This window comes from Labrus bergylta, chromosome 2 (genome assembly GCF_963930695.1).
Source record: "Labrus bergylta chromosome 2, fLabBer1.1, whole genome shotgun sequence".
NCBI classification, from domain to species: domain Eukaryota; kingdom Metazoa; phylum Chordata; class Actinopteri; order Labriformes; family Labridae; genus Labrus; species Labrus bergylta.
This window is the reverse complement of record NC_089196.1, coordinates 8012430-8032105: the sequence shown is the minus strand read 5'-3', so window position 1 is coordinate 8032105 and position 19676 is coordinate 8012430. Positions and strand designations below refer to the sequence as shown.

At 42.0% G+C, this 19676-nt stretch overlaps 1 protein-coding gene across 1 annotated transcript; it reads right to left on the bottom strand.

The window, feature by feature from the left end:
- Window positions 1–1082: 1082 nt before the first annotated feature.
- lrrc75ba (leucine rich repeat containing 75Ba) lies at window positions 1083–15705 on the bottom strand. Its single transcript, XM_020631044.3, has 4 exons — window positions 15050–15705; window positions 11798–11926; window positions 10841–10953; window positions 1083–3382 (listed from the first exon to the last, which is right to left on the bottom strand). The coding sequence occupies exons 1-4, from the start codon at window positions 15329–15331 to the stop codon at window positions 2779–2781; spliced, it is 1128 nt and encodes a 375-aa protein (XP_020486700.1). The 5' UTR covers window positions 15332–15705; the 3' UTR covers window positions 1083–2778.
- Window positions 15706–19676: the final 3971 nt, after the last annotated feature.

Here is a 19676-nt window from a genome sequence, read left to right as displayed (position 1 = left end):
CAAATCTGGTCACAGATGGTAATGTTTCCTTTTCTAGATATTGAAGAGGTCTGGATATTAAGTTCAGTCTGCTTTATAACCTTCTAAAAACGAATATGTCACATCGAGTTGATGCTGAAAAAACAGAATTATGTATGTATAAATAACTAGAATATGTGAGAAATAATAATAAAAAAATCAAGTAAATCCTGCTTGCAGTTCATGAAAGACAACCAGTAACTGCATGTGCTCTTTTTGATCCTCAGGCTGACTCTTGATCCCTCTAACCCGGGGTCAGTCCTTTTGTAATCATGTCTGTAAAACCATCTATCTTTGCCATAATTTATTCTGAAACAATCTGGATGAATTCTCTGCCGTTTTTCTTAGTTTATTTTTCATTTCTGTGCCCGAGCATGAAGCAGCTGGAGCAAGATAATCAGATCAAAGGGTGAGGCACACAGGAGAGCAGTTTCCTGAGACAAAGTTAGGACATTCATGTCTCTGCATAAAGGCCTGTATTGGAAATGTAGTCAAAAGTCAAATTAATTTGTTTTTCTTATGTTATTTAACTAAAAAACAAAGAAAACAAAAACAAATATATGAAATGAATCTATCATGAAAGGGAAAGGTCAGGTAATAAGCTCCTGGTGTTTTCTTGGGGGCGGACCCTGTTGCCCTGTCTCATGGTATTTGGACCTCAGGGGTGTGACAGTCACACTGCGCCCTGACCTTATAGGAGCCACCTGCTGCAAATGCCACATTACCATGTCTGGCAGCACGAGCACACAGTTGCCAGGAGAGGATCATGGGTAGAGCTACATGTGATGACCACTCTGCCTTTACAAAGCAAACGATTGCAGCACAGGCCTTTTCCCTGACAGCTCTGTGCGGCCCAGATGATCCGCTGGCTCAGGAACAAGAACAGCACTCCAACAGCCAATCCCAAACAGCACGGTTCAAGCTGATTGTTTTTATTGCCCTATTTACAGACTAATCTGCATAAATAAATCCTCCGTTTGCTTGTGTGGGCAGCTGCGGGTTCTGTGCGCCTGACCCAGATGTTCCAATGCAACCTAACAAAAAACCAATCCACACCTCACAGCTCAGTTTGGTTGTTTTATTGGCAGTCAGTGTCTGGCATGAGACGAGTACACACAAATTACAAGGAAAAGTTTGACGTTGAGACACAAAAAACAGAAACTACGAAACAAGTGGACAGTGATCTCCATCATCCACAGTTGAAACATTCAACTTAAAATGTGTCCGCACTGATTGCATTTACATTTTACTGATCTATTTGCTGTTTAATTTTGTAATACCATCAGCCTTCCTTTTTTGTTTGCTGCTCGGCAGGAGGTCACTGTGCTCAGTTTTCATAGTCATTAAAAACATCATAAATTACAGAGTCGGACAAAAGACGAAACACCGAAACAATGATACAAATAATTACGACAGTAATCAGACACTTCACCGGTAAACACAGAGAACACACAATCAAACATTTAGTATATATCCAGTGATTCAGGTATGTTGCTTTTAGTGAGCCTTCTAACAATCATAAGCCATTTGGTCATCTTGTACCTTAGAGAGGTATGCTTTCAGTTTCAGCTTCGTAAATATCGGTTGTAATAAATAATGTATACAGAGTACAGTATATGCAAAAAAGGAACTCAAATATAAAAGAAATAGTCCTCTTAAAGTGCTCTGAAGTGTTTCAGTCAGTCTAACTTCATCATAGTGTGCTACTGTAGACGGACTTTAACAAAGAGGTAACAGTCATGGCTGTCTCATAACAAACACAGGGCCACTGAAGTACATCAATAAATGGAAAGGAGAACACATTATAGAGACAAACGGCAGTAGGACGGGCAGTTTGGGGAGTGCTCAGACTGGACCTTTATGAACAGTGTCTTTAATAAACACTTAAAGTGAAGACTACAACAGCTCAGTAATTACAAAGAGGTGAATATTAGCGTTTAGGCAAGTGCAAAAAAAACAATCTACCCATTGTACCTGTTGTCTTCTAAGATTGCTTTGTTCACCTAAAGTGCACAAAAATAGCCCGTGGAAACACAACAGAGCCATGTTTTTGTGTGCTCACTTACATCTACACAGGGGCAGCGTGGGTATTCACAAGTGGACATTTGGAAAGGGGGGGAAAACGCAAAAAGTCTTGACCTAGCAGTTTTGCCGGCATCACGTGACGGGTCGTCGGCTGTATAGTCTGTTGAACTTGTGTCATAGCTTTTGTTGAGAGATTAACAGAGAACACACAATGTGGAGCTAGGCCCTGCCTGCCAGAGATAGCCTCAGTCCTGGTAGAGGATCCACAGGGACCGTGTTTCCAAACTAACTCGAGCTCCACTTCAGCCACCGCCGGGATGTCTCTCCTCCAACCGACCAACTGATCTAAATCTCCTCGGGATTGGCTCTTCAGCTGCCATTTATAGAGAAGCAGATCGAGAGATAAAGGGGAGGAGAGAGAGAGAGAGAGAGAGCACCAGTTTTTTAACTCTTCCGGACCCCCTCCAATGAAACCGCACCTTGTTCCCAAGAGCACCATCCACCAACACGGTAAGTCGTCACTTCACTCTCATCTTGTGCGGGTTAACTCAGAGATGGTAAGGGATTGGTAGACGTTTCGGGACGACGAGTTCACAATGTGGGCATTGGTCTCCTTCGTGCCTCAAAGGGTGACTGGGCTCGTGGTGTGAGGGCGAAAGGGCGAAGGAAGTATCAGAGTGCTGTGGTATGACGTTTCCACCACAGTGTGAAGAGCCTCAGAGACTAAATACTCCATCACCTCTCACAGTAGTGAATGGTGAAGTCTTTGGAGAGTTGCTTTTCCCCTAAAGACCACGGCTCCAGCTCGAACCTGTTCCCCATGTCCTCCTCCTCCTCTGCCTCTTCCTCCTCCTCCTCTTCCTCCTCATAGTGGCTGGGCTCCTCTATGGAGGTCTCCAGGTGGTAGCAGTAGGGTTGCCCCTCTGTGTACTCGTAGATCGTCGGTAAGCTGCTCTTCAGGCTGCAGCGGCGGCGCAATGCGACCAATAGCGGCTGAGGCATAGTGAAGATATCCACGTTGTTGCCCAGGTCGATCCAGGCCAGGCTGGAGAACAGCTTGGGGTCTTTGAGCATCTCAGTGAGGTCCTTGAGGATACCCAGGGTGAGGCGGTTACCATTGAGAGCCAGGGTGCTGAGTTTGGGCAGCGAGCCGAGGAGAGGCAAGAGAATCCTCAGGTTCTCGTCCTGGAGTTCTGTGAAGCTGACGTCCACGGCCATCACACTGTCTCTGTTGTTCTGGAGGTAGAAGGCCACCTGACGGACATCACGGGTGGACAGGGGGATGCCAGACAGGTCGACTGACTCACTGGACAGCTTTTTCTGTAGGGTTGTCTTGAGACTGATGGGGAAATGAAGAGAGAAAGAAAGGCATTACTTACTGTAGACGACTGACATAATAAAACACAAACCAGCCCAAGGTTGAGCTGGAGGTTGAAATGATCTTCAAATGATTCCCCAATCCATGACATGGGAACCAAGCAATGGATTTATGTACTGTTTTTTGACTATTACACACTAAAAATTCACCCTGCTAACACTTTTTTTTTTTTAAATGTTTTTTTTCCCATTACTGTTCAAACCAACAAAAAAAACGATCTACTCAATCAGTCCCGTTGGTACCGTGCCAAGGAAACCCATTATTATTGCGCTACATCGACCAATGCTGGGTCAATTTTCATCAGGGTTTTTTTTTTTGGACGCACAAAGCATTGGGTGACTGGGCTGGCATGGAGCGGAAGGCTGACACAGAGACTACAGCGTGAGGATTTACTCGTGTAAACAGAAGAGCCAAAACATCCGAATGAGCCAGCAGCTTGAGCTTACAGCTCTGACGGTCAGCAGCACAGAGCTCCTTATACACAGTCCCAGAATGTTTTAGTGCTTAAAAGATAATCTATGATGGCTTTTAGAAAAAGATTAAACTTAAATAAAAGAAGGGACTTGGCAACTTTATTTATAGGACAGGAAAGGAGAGAGATTAGTCTTTTAGGCACGCTCCAATACCAAAGGAAGTCCCTCGAGAGTCACGAGAAGTCACCAAACCTGAGAGGCATTTTGGCTTAAATTGAATTAAAAGTTAGACAATGACTAATGTTTAATTTATCTTTACAAACATTCTTCAAATGTAGAAATGTTTTTAACAAGTTTCTTATGACTTGAAACACTTATGACTTAAAAACAACGTCTCATCTGTATGACTGTCCCTAATAGTTAACTTAAGATACACGAGCTAAACTAATGCATGACTCATAAGTACTACAAAATGATAGAGTCACTATGACTTGTGAGTTTTTCAAAATCCTGTTTGTTATTTTAAAGAGGTGCAGTACTGCAAAGACAACAAAGCTGCTTTAAACCCAAAATCATTGATCATGGTGTTCTGGTTGACACATAGACAGACGTGTTTCTACAGATTAATGATCAGGTATTAGACTGTGAGTATTAAAGGTTTCTAAAGATTGTTCCAGTGGATTGGTTGGTCATGGAATTACAGGTAGACGCCTGCCTTTACATTTCTTTAATAAGTTAGACGTTGTTGCTGTTTTTCTATCTAACTGGACACCAGCTCATTGGTTATAAATGTAAACATCATGATTTGTTAATGTTAGCATCAGGAGTTCATATATTATCATGACTCATTAGAGTGGATTGATTATTGGCTTGTATTTGAATGACTGACATGAGCATTTTGACCTTTACTTTGGTGTTAGTATTTTACAAAGTATTATTAGTACAATTATAACTCCTTGAAGAAAGTTTTTTTTAATATGTGAGTGACGTGTATTCTGTCTTTTATAACTTAACGGCCTCTCATGATATCGTGTAGTAGTGACTCTGAGCATGAGGGACACTTTTCTGAAGCGTAAACTGTGGCTGTCAAATTGCAGCTCACAATATTTTTGCATTATTTTTCACTTTGCCCTTTTGTTACCCATCAGTGATATTTATCAGTGTGCACCCCCCCCCACCCCCTCCACCCTGAGGGTGCGGTGTGTTGTACTTGAGCTGTTGCTAAAGTGGCCTGTAGCGCGGATTCAGTGTCAGAGTGAATTATATCATCCTCTGGCTCACAGTGACTTACTGTGACATCCACTGCACAACCTGTCCTGCTGATGCTTTAGAGTGTTTTTTTTTTTTTTTTTTTGGGGTTGTGTTGAAAATGGATGACCCCTGAGCAGCACTTAATGCTTCATTTTAGAGTCAGGTGCTGGGATGACGGGCAGACAATTCATGCATTTGAGTGCATGTTTAACTTGCAAACACAAGAAAGGAAAAGACGAGTTACAAACCACCTCACGGAGCACGGCTAAAGGGATTCAAACACGCCTCAGAACACAAAATCTGACATAAAGACAGTGTCAAAGCTGATGTATCTTTATTTATAATTATTATCATTACTTATCCCTCTAGTGTCTGTCCCTTGCAGCCTTTCAAATGACAGCCTATCTTCTCAAGAGGCACAAAAGTCCTAATGGCTGCCGTCTTACAGAGTCTTTCCCTGCAGGTGTGAATAGGTGCTGATCACAAACCACTTCTTTGTCTGTCTTTTACAGACAGTCTCATCCCTTTGAGCTCGGGCAGCACAAAAGAAAAAAATGGATGTCTGAGGCGTCCTCTCAGAGAGCCTCTTTCAGCCTTCCTCCAGATTAAACTGAGCCCAGAGAACAAGGGTGTCACTGATAACTTCTTGTGGTTGTCCTTATTTTTTTTCTTTACATCAGTAAGAACACTGACAACAGCGTTCAGCCTGAATGACGAAGCAACTCTATAGGTAAGCAAATGTAAAAATATGGAGAAAATATATATATATTGAGGGTGTGCTCCAGTCTTAACCATAAATAATAAGTATGCTGCTAAATAGATTTCATAAGCAAGCAGAGAGATAATTAATCCCTTCCGGCACATCACTAATTGTTGAATTAAATCCAGTGAAAACAGAAACTGCAACAGCGTTTGAGTTATAGTGGTACACTACATGCACAATCAATTCATCTTATGAATAACCAGAATATAATTAAGTCATCATTTTAACGTACGTTGCATAATGAATTTGTATTAGAAAACAAAAAGAAAGGAATCAGAGTTGATCCTTTGTCTCCTTGTGTGGCTCATCAGTCAGTTTGTCGTTGATTTTCAAATAATGAGGAAGCACTTGCACACAGCTCCCGTTAATCAAATCACTCTTATGATAATATATTAACATATATATTAATATGTGTCTGATGCTAATTGAGGAACTAGGCTTTAGAAATAAAGAATAATGCTTTTTGGAAGAGTGAAACTGCATATCTGAACAAGTGGGTGGACAATAACAGCCGTCATAAAAATCCCATTTTATTTGAACATTAACTAACTCTTTTCCACGAGCCCATTTGCTCATTGCCCTCCCCGGGGCTGTTATTGCATCGCTCACACGGTTTAGATTTTTGCAGAGTCATTGACGCTGAAGCTTTGCTCTATTATTCATTTCGGCCCTCTCATGGCTGAAGCCAAACTGCACAGGAGAGACACGAGATGGGACGTCTAATCTCATCTGCTCCCTGACATCTCACTTTTATTTTCCACTCTTTTTCTGCTCTACTATTATATTTGCAGAATCTGGATAGAAGTGACACACACAAACACATGAACCACGGCATCGTCCCTCACGGTGCAGGGAATCCAACCTCAAAGATCACAATTATAAAGCGATAAACACATGAATATAACCTCCATGTGTTTCTGCTCGGAGCAGGTGTCCCCATTTTGAGCCTTTTCTGAAAACTTCATCATATCCTCAATTGACCTGGAGTAGGACTGAAGTAAAATGAACGATGGCCCCCTGAGGAAGCTTTAATACGATTTCACGCTGCAAAGCACAATATTATTTTAAGCAGTGAATTTAAAGACAGCTTAAAACCTGAAATGTTATTATGGAGTTGATGAAGAAAAAAACATGTGGAAACTTAACGGCACTGGTGACAAATTGTTCTTATTTGTTTTCATTGCTGCCAGCGATCAGGTGATAGAGGAAATAAGGTAATTACGAGGTGAAATGAAGCAGAGGGAACAGGAACATGGCCGTGAAAACTAAGAGACGAAAGGTCACCCAGGTGTTGACAGTTTTTACACTGACACAAAATGACTCCTTATAAGTATCCTCAGCAGCAACACTGGGTCACTTCTTCCATCAAGCCCCGTGAAGCTCTTTCATTTAATATGAAAAAAAAAACACAACAACACCAGCAAAACATGAACAAACTAGCAGGATAGATTTAATAGATTAGTGAGATTCAGACGTTAATTCAGTGAGGCATTTCAATCAAACTCGCCTGTACAGTATTTAGAGCGACTGGTGTGCAGAGCTAATGCTGGATAATGAAGGGATGAACGATCCAGTGGCATTAAAACAAACTGAACTGCTTTTGTTTTGTCTGAGTTCAGAGAAACCTCACAGAGGTGAGATTGTTGCATTGTTGCAGGGAAGCCAAACGTGCCAGGAGAGTTAGAGGGAGAGAAAACCTCCAGTAAAATGAAATGTCGAGAGTATCTTGTAAATGTGAGTATTTTTATCTTTTGTTGATAATGGAATATTTTGAGATCTTATTCTTTCAAAATACATGTCTTTTTGTTTCCACAGAGAGTTAGCTTAGATAATGATCCCACTATCATGTGTGCTAAGCATGAATCTGTATGCAGCAGACAGTAAGCTTAGCCTGACATACAGAGGTAGATCCAGGAGTTGTCCTGGGATGGATTACCTCCACATGAGCCTGTGTGCACACACACACGCACATGCACACGCACACGCACAGCCATGTCCCCCTCCAACGTTTTTTGAAGCTTTGATTTTTGCCTGTCTCTTCTCTTTTGACATTAATCTTTAGCAGAACGCTAAAGAGTCTCAAATAAGATTAGTCGTGTTTTGAAATGTTTCACTCGATATTCTGTTATCACGTCAGCCTTGGAGGAGTCTTATTGATGATGACCACAGTATCACAACAAACATCATAAACTTCAACCACATGACAGCATACAGAGGAACGACAACCTTCAGTTTTGACAGAAGCATTGCATCTCAATCTGTGCCTTTATGGGAGGGACATATGGACAGTGGACCTCCCTCTCTCTCTCTCTCTCTATCTCTCTGTCCCTTTCTCTTTCTTGTACACGTGGCAATTTATGAATAAATTAAAAAACAGCCGCCCGCCCAGGTATCATCTATGCGTGGGAAACACTTTTGAGTCCTTAAAGAACGAAGCTCAGGAGATGTGTATGTTGCCACTCTGTTGTGTTACTTTTTCAGGTTAAAACAAAACACAGGATTATAACATCTTTTAGATACTTGTTGTCTATAGATAAAGATAGAAATGTTTTTAAAATCCTATTCAGCCATATGTTTGTGCTCACTTACTTCACCTAGTGGTGTCTGGAGAGGGCTTTTGGAGCCCGTTGATGGCGGTCTACATATTGGAAATGCTGTCTCCAACTTCCTCCAAAGTCATTCTAGTAACAGGCAAAGAGCTGGAGCTGATTCAGGCCTTTAGCCTCCTGACAAACAGCTACAACACACCCGCCAGTCAGTCAGATTAGACACGCCCCTTATTGTGAATAAGTCTTATCCTTCATTAAATCGATACAGACAAAATTCACCTCTCGTACAGTGTGTGCCCATAAAGATTTGAGCAATTCAGGCACAATTATTTTCTTTTTTTTTTTAAACCAGACTGTAAACATGTTTATATCTGCTCTAAAAAAATCATTTTTTTTGAATGAGTGTGTATGTGACTTCTGGGCTTTTAGAGCCAGCCTCAAGTTGACCCTCTAGAAACTGCATTTACACTGGAGTTAGCCGCTTGCTATAGGCTCTTCACTTTGGGTCAAAATCCCTTCGCTATTCATTTTATAGTTATAAAAGAAGTGTACACCAATAATCACTAACAGAGCAGGAGGTTGGTTCTGGTTCTGCCCATGAGAACCTCTAATAGTTAATGTTACATTTTGTTTGTTTCATTCATCAATAATAAAAACAAACGAGCAGTAAAACAACAAGATGACATTTTACAGGCTGAGAAACAGTCAAAAACAAAACTAGCTTCAGTTTTAGAATAGCATTTTCTTAAATATAATTTTGAGGCCTTTTTGTATTCATAAGATTTGAGAGAGACGAGAAATATCGGGAGAGAGAGAGTCAGGGATGACTCGCAACAAATAGCAACAGGATCCGAAGTCCCCATTGGGGCGCCTTCTCTGAGCTTAGCTAACGCCCCACTTAGCTTACGTTACAACACTTTGCTTTTATGTCATAATATCAACGGGTGTAACATGTTACTTAGTTAGCTTTCGAGCTGCTGGTGAAAAGACAGAACTAGGCACGCATTTTTTCCATGTTTTCAATATTTATACCATGCTAAGCTAAGCTAACCATCCGCTGGCTGTCGCTTCATGTTTGAGTATACACACTAAATATGAGTGGTATTTATTTTCTTTCCATCTCGACAAGAAAGCAATTCAGTGAAATTCCAAAAAAAGTCTTATTGTTTCAGTAATAAAAATAATCGAGCACAACCTGTGAACCTTTCAGACCCCATAGATACATCCACTTGATATTGTGTATTTAGCTGCTCTCTTCAATGACTATTAATGGAAAACTAAGTGTGCACCCAGAGATTTCTACAGTCAAACTGTATACAAATTCATTTTATTAAGTGCTGAACTCAAAAAAGTTTATTAAGGAATATTTACTATTAACAGAGAGGTGCAGACTGACCCAGTGGCCCTGTCTCCCTCCTTTCTATCTTTGACGGCTATTTGTTCATGAACACAACAGCGGGCTAAGCCGTCAGAGCTCACAGCATCTAGTGTATTTATATTCTGTTTTAGGGTGGATTGTTGTTTGAATGATTCATCTTGCTCCTGCTGTCTCAGCCAGTGTCAGACTGTCTCACTCTCTGCAGGTTTTTGAAGTCAACAACATGACTTCAGTTAAAAAAAAAAATTAAAAAAAAAAGGCCCTTCAGCTAGAAATTTAGCAATCGTATGTATCTGCACAGTTTCAGAGCTGCTGTCAGATTCACTTAAATCTTGTTTCTTCTCTCTTCTGGGCTGAATCTAACGCTGAAGTGCACAGCGAAGTCGTGCTTGTGCAGCTCCACTGTGGAGTGTCTGATTCTGTCGCTGCGCTTGCTCTGATTCTGCATGTTGATACCGCCGACTGATTCATGATGAAAATGTCTCATCTCTCTGTGTTCTCATTGTCTCCTTTTCAACTATCCCGAGATTATTTCCACCCTCAGAAAGTGAGAGCATTATTTGCAGCGTCGGGCTGGCTGTGGAATAAGCAATTACACAAGAAGGACTTATGATAGCCTGCTTCTGTCCATGAATAGGATTACCAAGTACACCTAGGCACACAAGAGTCTATTTGTACACAGGCTAATACTCTATTCATCACTTGCACATCAAAAGCAATTCACTCTTTCATCAGGAAAAAGTATAATTATATTCAAACGCAAACCCTCTAAGCTTTCTTTAGCAAACAGATGGAAAAATTGGCTCCGATGCTACTTTTGAAAGGAGAACGACCAATGGCAAAACACATCCGCTGCACGTATCAAAGCACTATAAAAGAGAGATGATTGACAGCTGTGGTAACCATGGCGCTTCCGTCAGGTCAGCCTGTGGCCGGCTCTGTCCTACTTCAATGTCAGCTACAAAGATGGAAATCTGTACAGCTCGATGTGGAGCCGGGCCCTGTTTTCCGCTGTGCCGAGCTGCAAATTTATTACAGACTGGATGTCTGAACAAGAGGGCTTACCAGGCCTGGGATTTCCTTCTGGACATGCTCTGCCTTAGCCACTTTGAGTGTGGGGTCAGGTGGTAGATGAGCTGTCTGCAAATCTTATCAGAAGACTTTATGGTGTCTGCATCCTGCGGAACAGAAAAAAAAAAGGGGCTTCATTATCACACAGAACAAAGAAGCTGCAGCTTTCAATATGAGATGTGAGCGCACGAGAAAACATCTAGGGCCTATGCATTCATTATTTGACACCTGATGGGCCTTAAATCCTGCAAAATTTTCTCCATTTTCGAATACATATCAAACTGCATCTACATAAAATGGCTTGTTATTATTCATGATGCCTTAAGCTACTCCTGAACAAAACACGAGCTGCTTTGCTGGAGCACGCAAATCTAATCACATGCAGTGCGCACCGGTGAGGAAAACACAGGAAGTACACAGGAGAGGATTCAACACAGACACTGCTAAACATTTCAGTTCATTAAGCATGTTGTGGCTGCTGGTGGCCATTGCCTACATCAAGATCATTTTATATTCACAGTTTGAGGTTTCTTTCCATGCCAAAAAGCCGTTTTTTTATTTAATGGTATACTTGGCTGGCTTATAAGTTTGTAATTTTAATATGAAACATGACTTAATCAGGTACAAGAACTCAGACTTGAGAAAAAATAGTTCCATAAATTCAACGAATTGTCTTGAACAAAATGTCTGACTCATTGTAACAAATGTTCAGATATCAGCTGGTCATGTCACATGAGTCTGCAGAGTTTCTTTCAGGCATTCGTCTGCAAAACTAAAGTCGATAACAGCCGACGATTTGATGTTCATTGATCTTGAAAAGTCATGACTTAACAAAAAGGAAACCATCGGAGGCAGTGACTATAAGGAGAATGTTTTCTTTTGGAGAATACAAACATCATCAAAACAACATCTTTGTGGGTACTCTGAGAGTGTCAAAAGAAAGCAGCTGACCTTCTTGGGACACTGCATCTCTCGAGCCAGGCTGAGCAGCAGCTCATGGGAGATCGGGTCGACCAGGTTGAGGAAAGCAGCGTTTTTGTACAGGATGTCGTTGAGAGAGGTGCCTTCCAAACCAAGATCCTACAAAAGCAGAAAGGAGAAGAAGCATCACAGTGATGAGGAGCTGAAGCTAAAAAAAACAAAAAAAACAACAACAACCTGCAATGGTTACTTTTAAGGATGTAAGAGTGTGACTTTGGAACTGAGAAGAGACAAAGCAGCAGAGATGGTAAGGGGAACCTCTGGTTCAAAGGCAAGGTGACTGGAGATGGAAAGATAAAAGAAGTGTTTAGAGTGAAATATTCATTGAAGGAGACAGGAGATGTTTCATCTACAGTGGGAAAGTGAGGTCTAGGGGGAGGCACGGGGAGCTCTGTGGTTTGGCATGAATAATCACACCTCCATGCAACCGAGCCTGCTGCTCATCCTAACATGCCACGGCCAATACTGCACTAAAACGATGACCTCAGACTATTATCTGATCAGATTTGAAACAATGAACATGCATTCTTGCTATCTTATCTCTATATCTAAGATATTCTATTTACTGCACTGTAAGGACTATGCTTGTTAACCTTGATCTTTCAAACTCCCCCTGGAAAAACTCAAAAATGCAATAAATCCCCTTGCTGTTTGTCATTTCCTATGCACAATTTGATTTCCTTGATGCATAATCCCTTTCATCTCACACAACTACAGCCGCACCACTCTTAAATAAGAGATTTCATATAAATATGATTTAGAAATTTGAGCAGCGCATAAATACTTCTGCAGAGAGGTCAGAACTGACAGCTGCCGTTGCAGCTTACGCTTGAAAAAGACAAATTCCAAAAGGATATGCAGCAAAAACAAATCAAACAGACAAAAAAACCCCGGAGATTTCAGATGACCTTTTGTACATAGTGAGACAAGCAGAAGAAGCCAGCAGTGCAGCTGTGTGAAATGAACTGTATGTTCTGTCTGCATCAACACATCCATCCTGGAGGTACTAATGAGGCAAACTACGATGAGGAGCACTTGTGCAGCCCATGAAACTTTAATGAGAGCAGAAAACCTCAGAGACACGTACATACTGTATATGCACACACTGGCATACACATGAAGACGCACACTTAATCTTTTTCTCTCCGACACAATGGGCATTGATTGTAATTGACAGTTTGAGTGGGAGGCTGGCAGCTCCCCATTGCCGGCTCCCCTTTTAACGAGGGCAACAGTAAACACAGTCTGAACCCGAGGTGCGGGGGAGAAGCAGCTTCTTCCCTCCTGACGAACGAGGTTTAAAAATATCTCCGTTCTGAGATTCGACACCTTAAATTGTCACGTGAAATCGCGGCAGGAAGTCACAAATCCTTCCCGTGTCTGCAGCCGAGAAGCTCAGATCTTTGTCATATCTGGAGCAGCGCTCACTGTCACACGCGAATCAACTCCGCTCTTTCAAATTCAGAGAACAGCATCTCTCAGACATCTGTGAGCAATGATAAAGTAAGGCTTATTTAATAAAAGTGAACCTCATTTAGAGGAAGCAGGCCCATGTCCCCTGTGAGGTGGCTGTCATAGAGCCAAGGCTGGCCAGTTTATCTCTCTCGCCCTGATTAAGGATGTTCCACTCTCTCCCGTGTCAAGGCTTCAGAGTAATTAACGCAGGATCGGCCGACAGCTAAGAGACAGAGGAGGGCCTGAGGGCGAGCAAACAAATGAGATCACGGCTGCTGCTGTCACATCTTTGCTGCGCCTACATATTCTCCAACACGTGTTTAATGCTGCAGGTGCGAGAAGGCTTTGAAAATAAAACTTGGATTATGACGCAACATTATTCACTGAGCGTAGTCTGGCTGTGTGGAACATATGTCACGGCTACAGCACCTGTAGCCACACTGCCACTTTACATCATTACATATATGTAAAAAGAAACCACACAGCGCATTGTTGATGGGATGCATTTGATTTGAAATATTCTCAGCAGCCAGATGCATAACCTCATCCATAAATCTGAGTTTTAAAAAAAATGAAAATAAAGAAAATAAACATGGTTTTCTGCTATTTGTTTCCATAAATAATTAACAATTGTTAAGTCTACAAAATGTCTTGAAGTCGTAAAGAATGGTAAACAATTGTTTCTCTAATTTGCTTCTTTTCTCCATCCAACAGTCCGAAACCCAAAGGCTCTTCAATACATATTAGCTGTATTATAAAAAAGAAAACACCAAATCCTCACATTATAGGAACCAGTAAATGTATTACATGTTTGCCCTAAAAATGACTGAATCAGTGCACCAACATTCAAAATAGGAGATTATTTTTTCTTTAATAGATACATTGTTGCAGCGCTATACTATATATACATAGCATCAAGAGCAGGCTGGATTTTACATTTCTGTGACCTTCTTCCTCTTAGTGAGAGTTAATAAAGCTTTCAGAGTAGAATAATATTTAGTATGGGGGAACACAGGACTCCAGGGCTTACATTGTTGCTACAGGAGCTCAGGCCATTACAGAGAGAGGAGGAGAGAGAGAGAGAGATTGTTGTATAGAGAGGGATGGAGGGGGCAGGTTGCTCTAATGGCAGTGTGAGAACAGCCTGAGGAGAGGTGAGACTAGAGGAGGAAACAAGGGTATAGGCATAGAGAGGATGCTGGAGTGAGCTTGTTGTTCTATTTGTGTGCCGTGTTCTTGGAAACCTCTAGAGTTCCACTTCAGAGACAATTAAATTTAGTAGGCCTGTAGTGCGGTGACACACTGACCATGTCTGCATTAAAGCACAGCACAGGCCATGCATTTAGATGACATGTCAACACAGAGCACGTTCAGCTACAGTGAGAGTGAGTCACACACTCAAAACAATGTGTCACAGTCTGTTGGTGGCCTACTTTCTATGGAAAAAAAAAAAAAAAAAAAAAACTTTCTGGAGGAAGCATGCTGAGGCACGAGCCGGGGGAAAGAAGGGTGATGTGTGACCGGAGTCAGGGGTCAGCAGGGGTCAGGAGACACCTGTGGCACTGCAGAACCGAACACATCAAACTGCAATCACAAGCACACATGCACATCCTGATTGCTCGCCATCTGTTGCTCTGGGATGTCTTGTTGCAGCAGCAGTGCACACACACACACACACACACACACACACACACACACACACACACACACACACACACACACACACATACTACTTGTGTGTGCAAGCAGTGTGCAGCATTTCCTTACCTTCCTCAGTAGTTTGAGCACGTCGGTCGCCTGCTCGATCCGTCGGTCGCGGAGCAGTTTCTGTATCTCTTTGATCCACGTCACCCTCCTCATGTACGGGCTGTGGTTGCTCCTGCGCAGCATCCCAGGCAGTTTGTCGGATTTGAGCATCAGTGCGAACAGAAAGTCCCCTCCGCCACGGCTGCCTCTGTCGCTCTCTCCACCGCTATCCAGAAGCTTGCGTCGCTTTTTGGCGAAATTCTCATTGTCCAAACTGCCCTGCCTGCTCAGCCTGGAACCCATGTTGCTGTTCTTGTTGTTGTTTGTATAGGCTACAGATGCAGGCTCAGACAGTACTAGCAAAAGGACAGACCCATGGTCGGTCCCGGTTTTTCCTGTCAGTAGATGCTCCTCCTCAGTGGATGGTTGAAAACAGCGCCGTGCCGTCTGGCGCTCAGCAGCAGACTTGACAATCCGTTACCAGAACACAGCACTATCCCTCCACAGTCTAATGTATCCCCTTCTCTTATGCACAAGTCGAACACTTCTCTGTTTTGTTGTTCTCCCCTTTCCCCTGACTATACGTGCGCCTGGCTCGGATGGCTGAAGAGGATGCTCCGGCTGCTTCATCCTCCTGCTTTTTACGCTGCTGTTTAGGTCTGTGTAACGTGGAGCGTCCGACCAATCGCTGCATCTGCTGCCCGCTGCACGTCTCTCCTCCAACCCAGGCTCGAACCCCCCCCCTCCCCCTCCTCTGTGCAGCTACAAGCTACAATAACAACATAAAGGATGGCAGTTTTCATACGATACGCCTATCTACAGGCTGTTTTAATTGGTTAAATTAACTTGACTATCTTAGGCAAACACGAAACCAATGCACATCTGATAAATCAAACTGGATCCTTTAGATAAAACTCGACATAGGCTTTTAAACAAAAGACAGTCAAGTTTATTTTTCAGTCTCTGAGAGAGGTGTCATATTTGTCCTTAAAGCTCCTGTGAGGAGTTTTTAGCTGCTAATGACACAGACTGAAACTAATAAATCATATACTGTAGGACTATATCAGTGGTTATCTATCCTGAGGATGCAGCTCCAACTCCTATATGAGAAATCGAGACCCCATTTCTGATATTATTCAATCAATCACATTTTGCACCTCAGATAGTACACAACATGTGACAGAACAAAGACACAAAACATGACAAACATCTTTAAGTACAGCATAGACTTTTTGACTGCATTTATTTAACAAGACACACGCTTTGCAACCCAGTGAAAATTGGACCCACTTTCGGGTCCCGACCCCCCAGTTGAGAACCACTGCTCCATATGACCTACAAATGCACTCTTATCGCCTGTCGGCAGTTGCAAATGCTGTCAAATCCTATTTGTCACAACTCCACTTAATCATCGTCATCCTTTGAACATCATCCATGTCATAGTGTGTGTGACACATGACTCAGTATCTTTGTCCAGGGAGCTCAATGGTTATTAAAGCTGCACAAATAACATTTCTAAGTTAAAATATTTCCACACCATCTCCACACCTGCATTCTAGGATATTAAATATAACTGTGAACAAACACAAAGCAGGTATTTCCAGCTCTTTTCCTTTGAGGTGTTTGATTCTGATATGACCTTCTTTGTGGTATGATTCAGCTGAGATGTGCAGGGTGGTTGAAGCGCTCTGATAAATATGATCTCTTTCTGCTCTGTATCCTCCATGGACCTGCCTGCTCCATATTTTCCTAGAGGTTGTAATCATGATTGTCTGGTGCTCTTAATTGACTGCATCAGCCCAATGCTAACAACTGTTTTGTCAGAGCTTTCTCTCTTCCAAGCAATGCTTATCTCATCTTTGCCCTGCATTTAAAAACTGGGGTTATGGGATTTAACAGATGCAAAGAGGATCTCACAGAACATCCATTCTTACTCAAGCATTGCCTGACATTTAGACTACTGCAGCATCTTCTGCAAAATAAAAAAACACGTCTCATGCAAGATCACCAAATGTAATGGTTACGAGATCCACAAAACTACTTTATTGCTCCAGGCAAATTGTATTATCTCACACATGGTTGAATTGGATTTTTTTTTCTATGTAACTGTAAAACATCACCTCTTTCTTACTCTTAAAATATCTCAAATAATAGGGTTTTTTTCTCCAGATGTCCCTTCTTTCTTCATTACAAAGGACAGCACATATGTAACCTTTAGCCAGCTAGCAAAATATCACCTGCAGTACTTCTGCGAGATGCTCTAAAGCTAATTAAACGACAGTCTGGAAACAGATGCAGGGCAGTGAGGTAATGTAATGACAGCAATACAAGCAAATCTACATATTCACTGTAGCACACAAAACATACAGGGCAACAGGAAGACACAATGCATTGAAGCAACAGGTGTGCTCCAGTAGCTGTGAGGTTAAGTAGCTCTGCATTGTCCCTGATTCTATTCTGGTCACGGAGATGTGCTGCAGCTTTCACCTCGTTTGCTACCTAAGCAGACATGCATCCATTTGATTACCAAGTTTTGGAGTGAAAAAGACTGATTTGTGTTTTGTTTTTTCTGATCTTGAATTATTTATCTCTTATCCCTAGAGTTGCAAAGGCACAAAACAAACAGCAAAAGGCTTCTCTTACATCATTTGTGTGTGCAATGACAGTATGGCATGTCATGGTCTGGCCTATCACAGGGACCAGCATATTGTTCTGCCAGAAAATTATACCATTATTACAATCAAACAAGGTTTTTTTTTTTTTTTGAGAAAATAAGATGAATTAAGCCTTTAAAATGGAAAAACCAGCATTGTTATCTCTAGATAACGAGATAAATAAGTCAAGACGGAGAGAAAACAACAGGAAATTACAGTACTTGTTATCAAAGGAAATAATAAATAAATAAAATCTATGGCTATATTTCCACTTAGGGCTTCTGTTCCTATCCATTCCTTGACTGGAACTATCAAATAAAGTCAAAACCCCAAACCTAGAACTTTTGAGCAATACATCATGATCTAACCACAAGTTATTAACATGTGCAACCACCTTTATTTTAATGGACTATAAACAAAAAAGATTAGGAACTACTCTGTGAGAGGACACGTCTGTCCTTTCATCTCTTGCAGCATCAGTGTCATTCAAGTCTGTATAAACACATTTTCCATCACGGTTAAGGAAGAAGAAGGTAAATTGTAAGCTAATAAAATGCAGTACACACGACAGATGACCTATCATTAAAGGTCTGCAGCCACCCATACAAACACATGACATCACCTGGGTCTATTGTAGACGACTCTCTGCTGTGAGTGTTTCTGCAGGCTGTGTCTCACCTGTCGCTGAGGAACAACAGGAGCGTGTGATTTGATTTCCTGCTGAGTGTATAGGCACAGACAAGCCTTCTCCTTTATTGTGTGAAAACAATCGGAAGGAAACCTGAAGTGTTGAAGTGTAAGGCAGTATCCCTCCCAGAACAAAGGAAATGAAACCTATAAACTCATACGTTTGGGAACAAATTCTAGACAGGCTGCAGGTTATTTTTCATTAAAATTCTTGCTTTAATTGAGAGTGACACATGCATGTGCACAAAGGCTGGAGAAGGTTTTTTATGTTCTGTAACAAACACATTTTCCCCATCCTCTAAAAATCAGCTCTGTCCATGAAATAAACTCCCCTCCTCAGGCGGCTCTGCACCTGTGAGATCCAGAGCAGGATAGTAGTGATTAGATTGAAACACAATCACAACAGCAGCCTTAAAAACAGCACTAGCCCTGCATGCTCCTTTGACGATGTGTTATCAGTGTGGCCCTGCAACAGGCGCCAACGCTGGTTTAGTTCAGGTTCCACAGACGGGTATTTGCTGTTGAGAAGCACCTGTCACACACGCTGCCAGATTGGAGCTGCACTGGGTGAAGGCTCAGGCATCTCAATTGGTCTGAGGATGCCTGCAGAATAAGCCAAATAGAGTCTGACACGGCTCCTGAGCATGGTAACGCTGCCGGCTGAGCAAATCACATGGAGCCCCGAGTCGGGGCTGCATCTGTAAACAGATCACTTTCACCTTCACTTCTGGCAAGCCTGCTAGATTGATACCAGAGTGAAGTGCAAGGTGAGAGAGGAAACTCAAGACTTTCAGGAGGAAGGGGAGGCATCTATCATTTGGAAAATTGGAGTCTACATTTCAAAAACGCTGGGTAAAACTACTCCAAACTTTTTTTTTTCTGGAGAATCCAATGCTCTGTTTTTTGTCCAAAATCGTAAACCTACACTTACAATGTTTTCAAAGGGCACAAATTTCATTACCTTTGCCCTCCAACCACCATCTTTCTCTCTCTCTGCCTATTTTTCATCCTGTAACTTTCAAAAAGAAATCCAAATAAAGTACATGCTTATTATCTAGAAACCCAAGTTAAGTCACACCTGAAAACCAGACACAATGACACATCATGCTGGTCAAACACCTAAGCATTACAGCTGACACACTCTCAGAGCTAGCTGAATGACTCTCTTCTTCTGTATTTTATTTGTGCAACACTTCCCATCTTCCTTTTCAAATACAACACAGCAAAGGTAAGTGTCAGCTCTGGCTTTCTTTCTTGCCTACCTACCTGCCTGCCTGCCCACACACACACATTGTTGTTGGTGTACA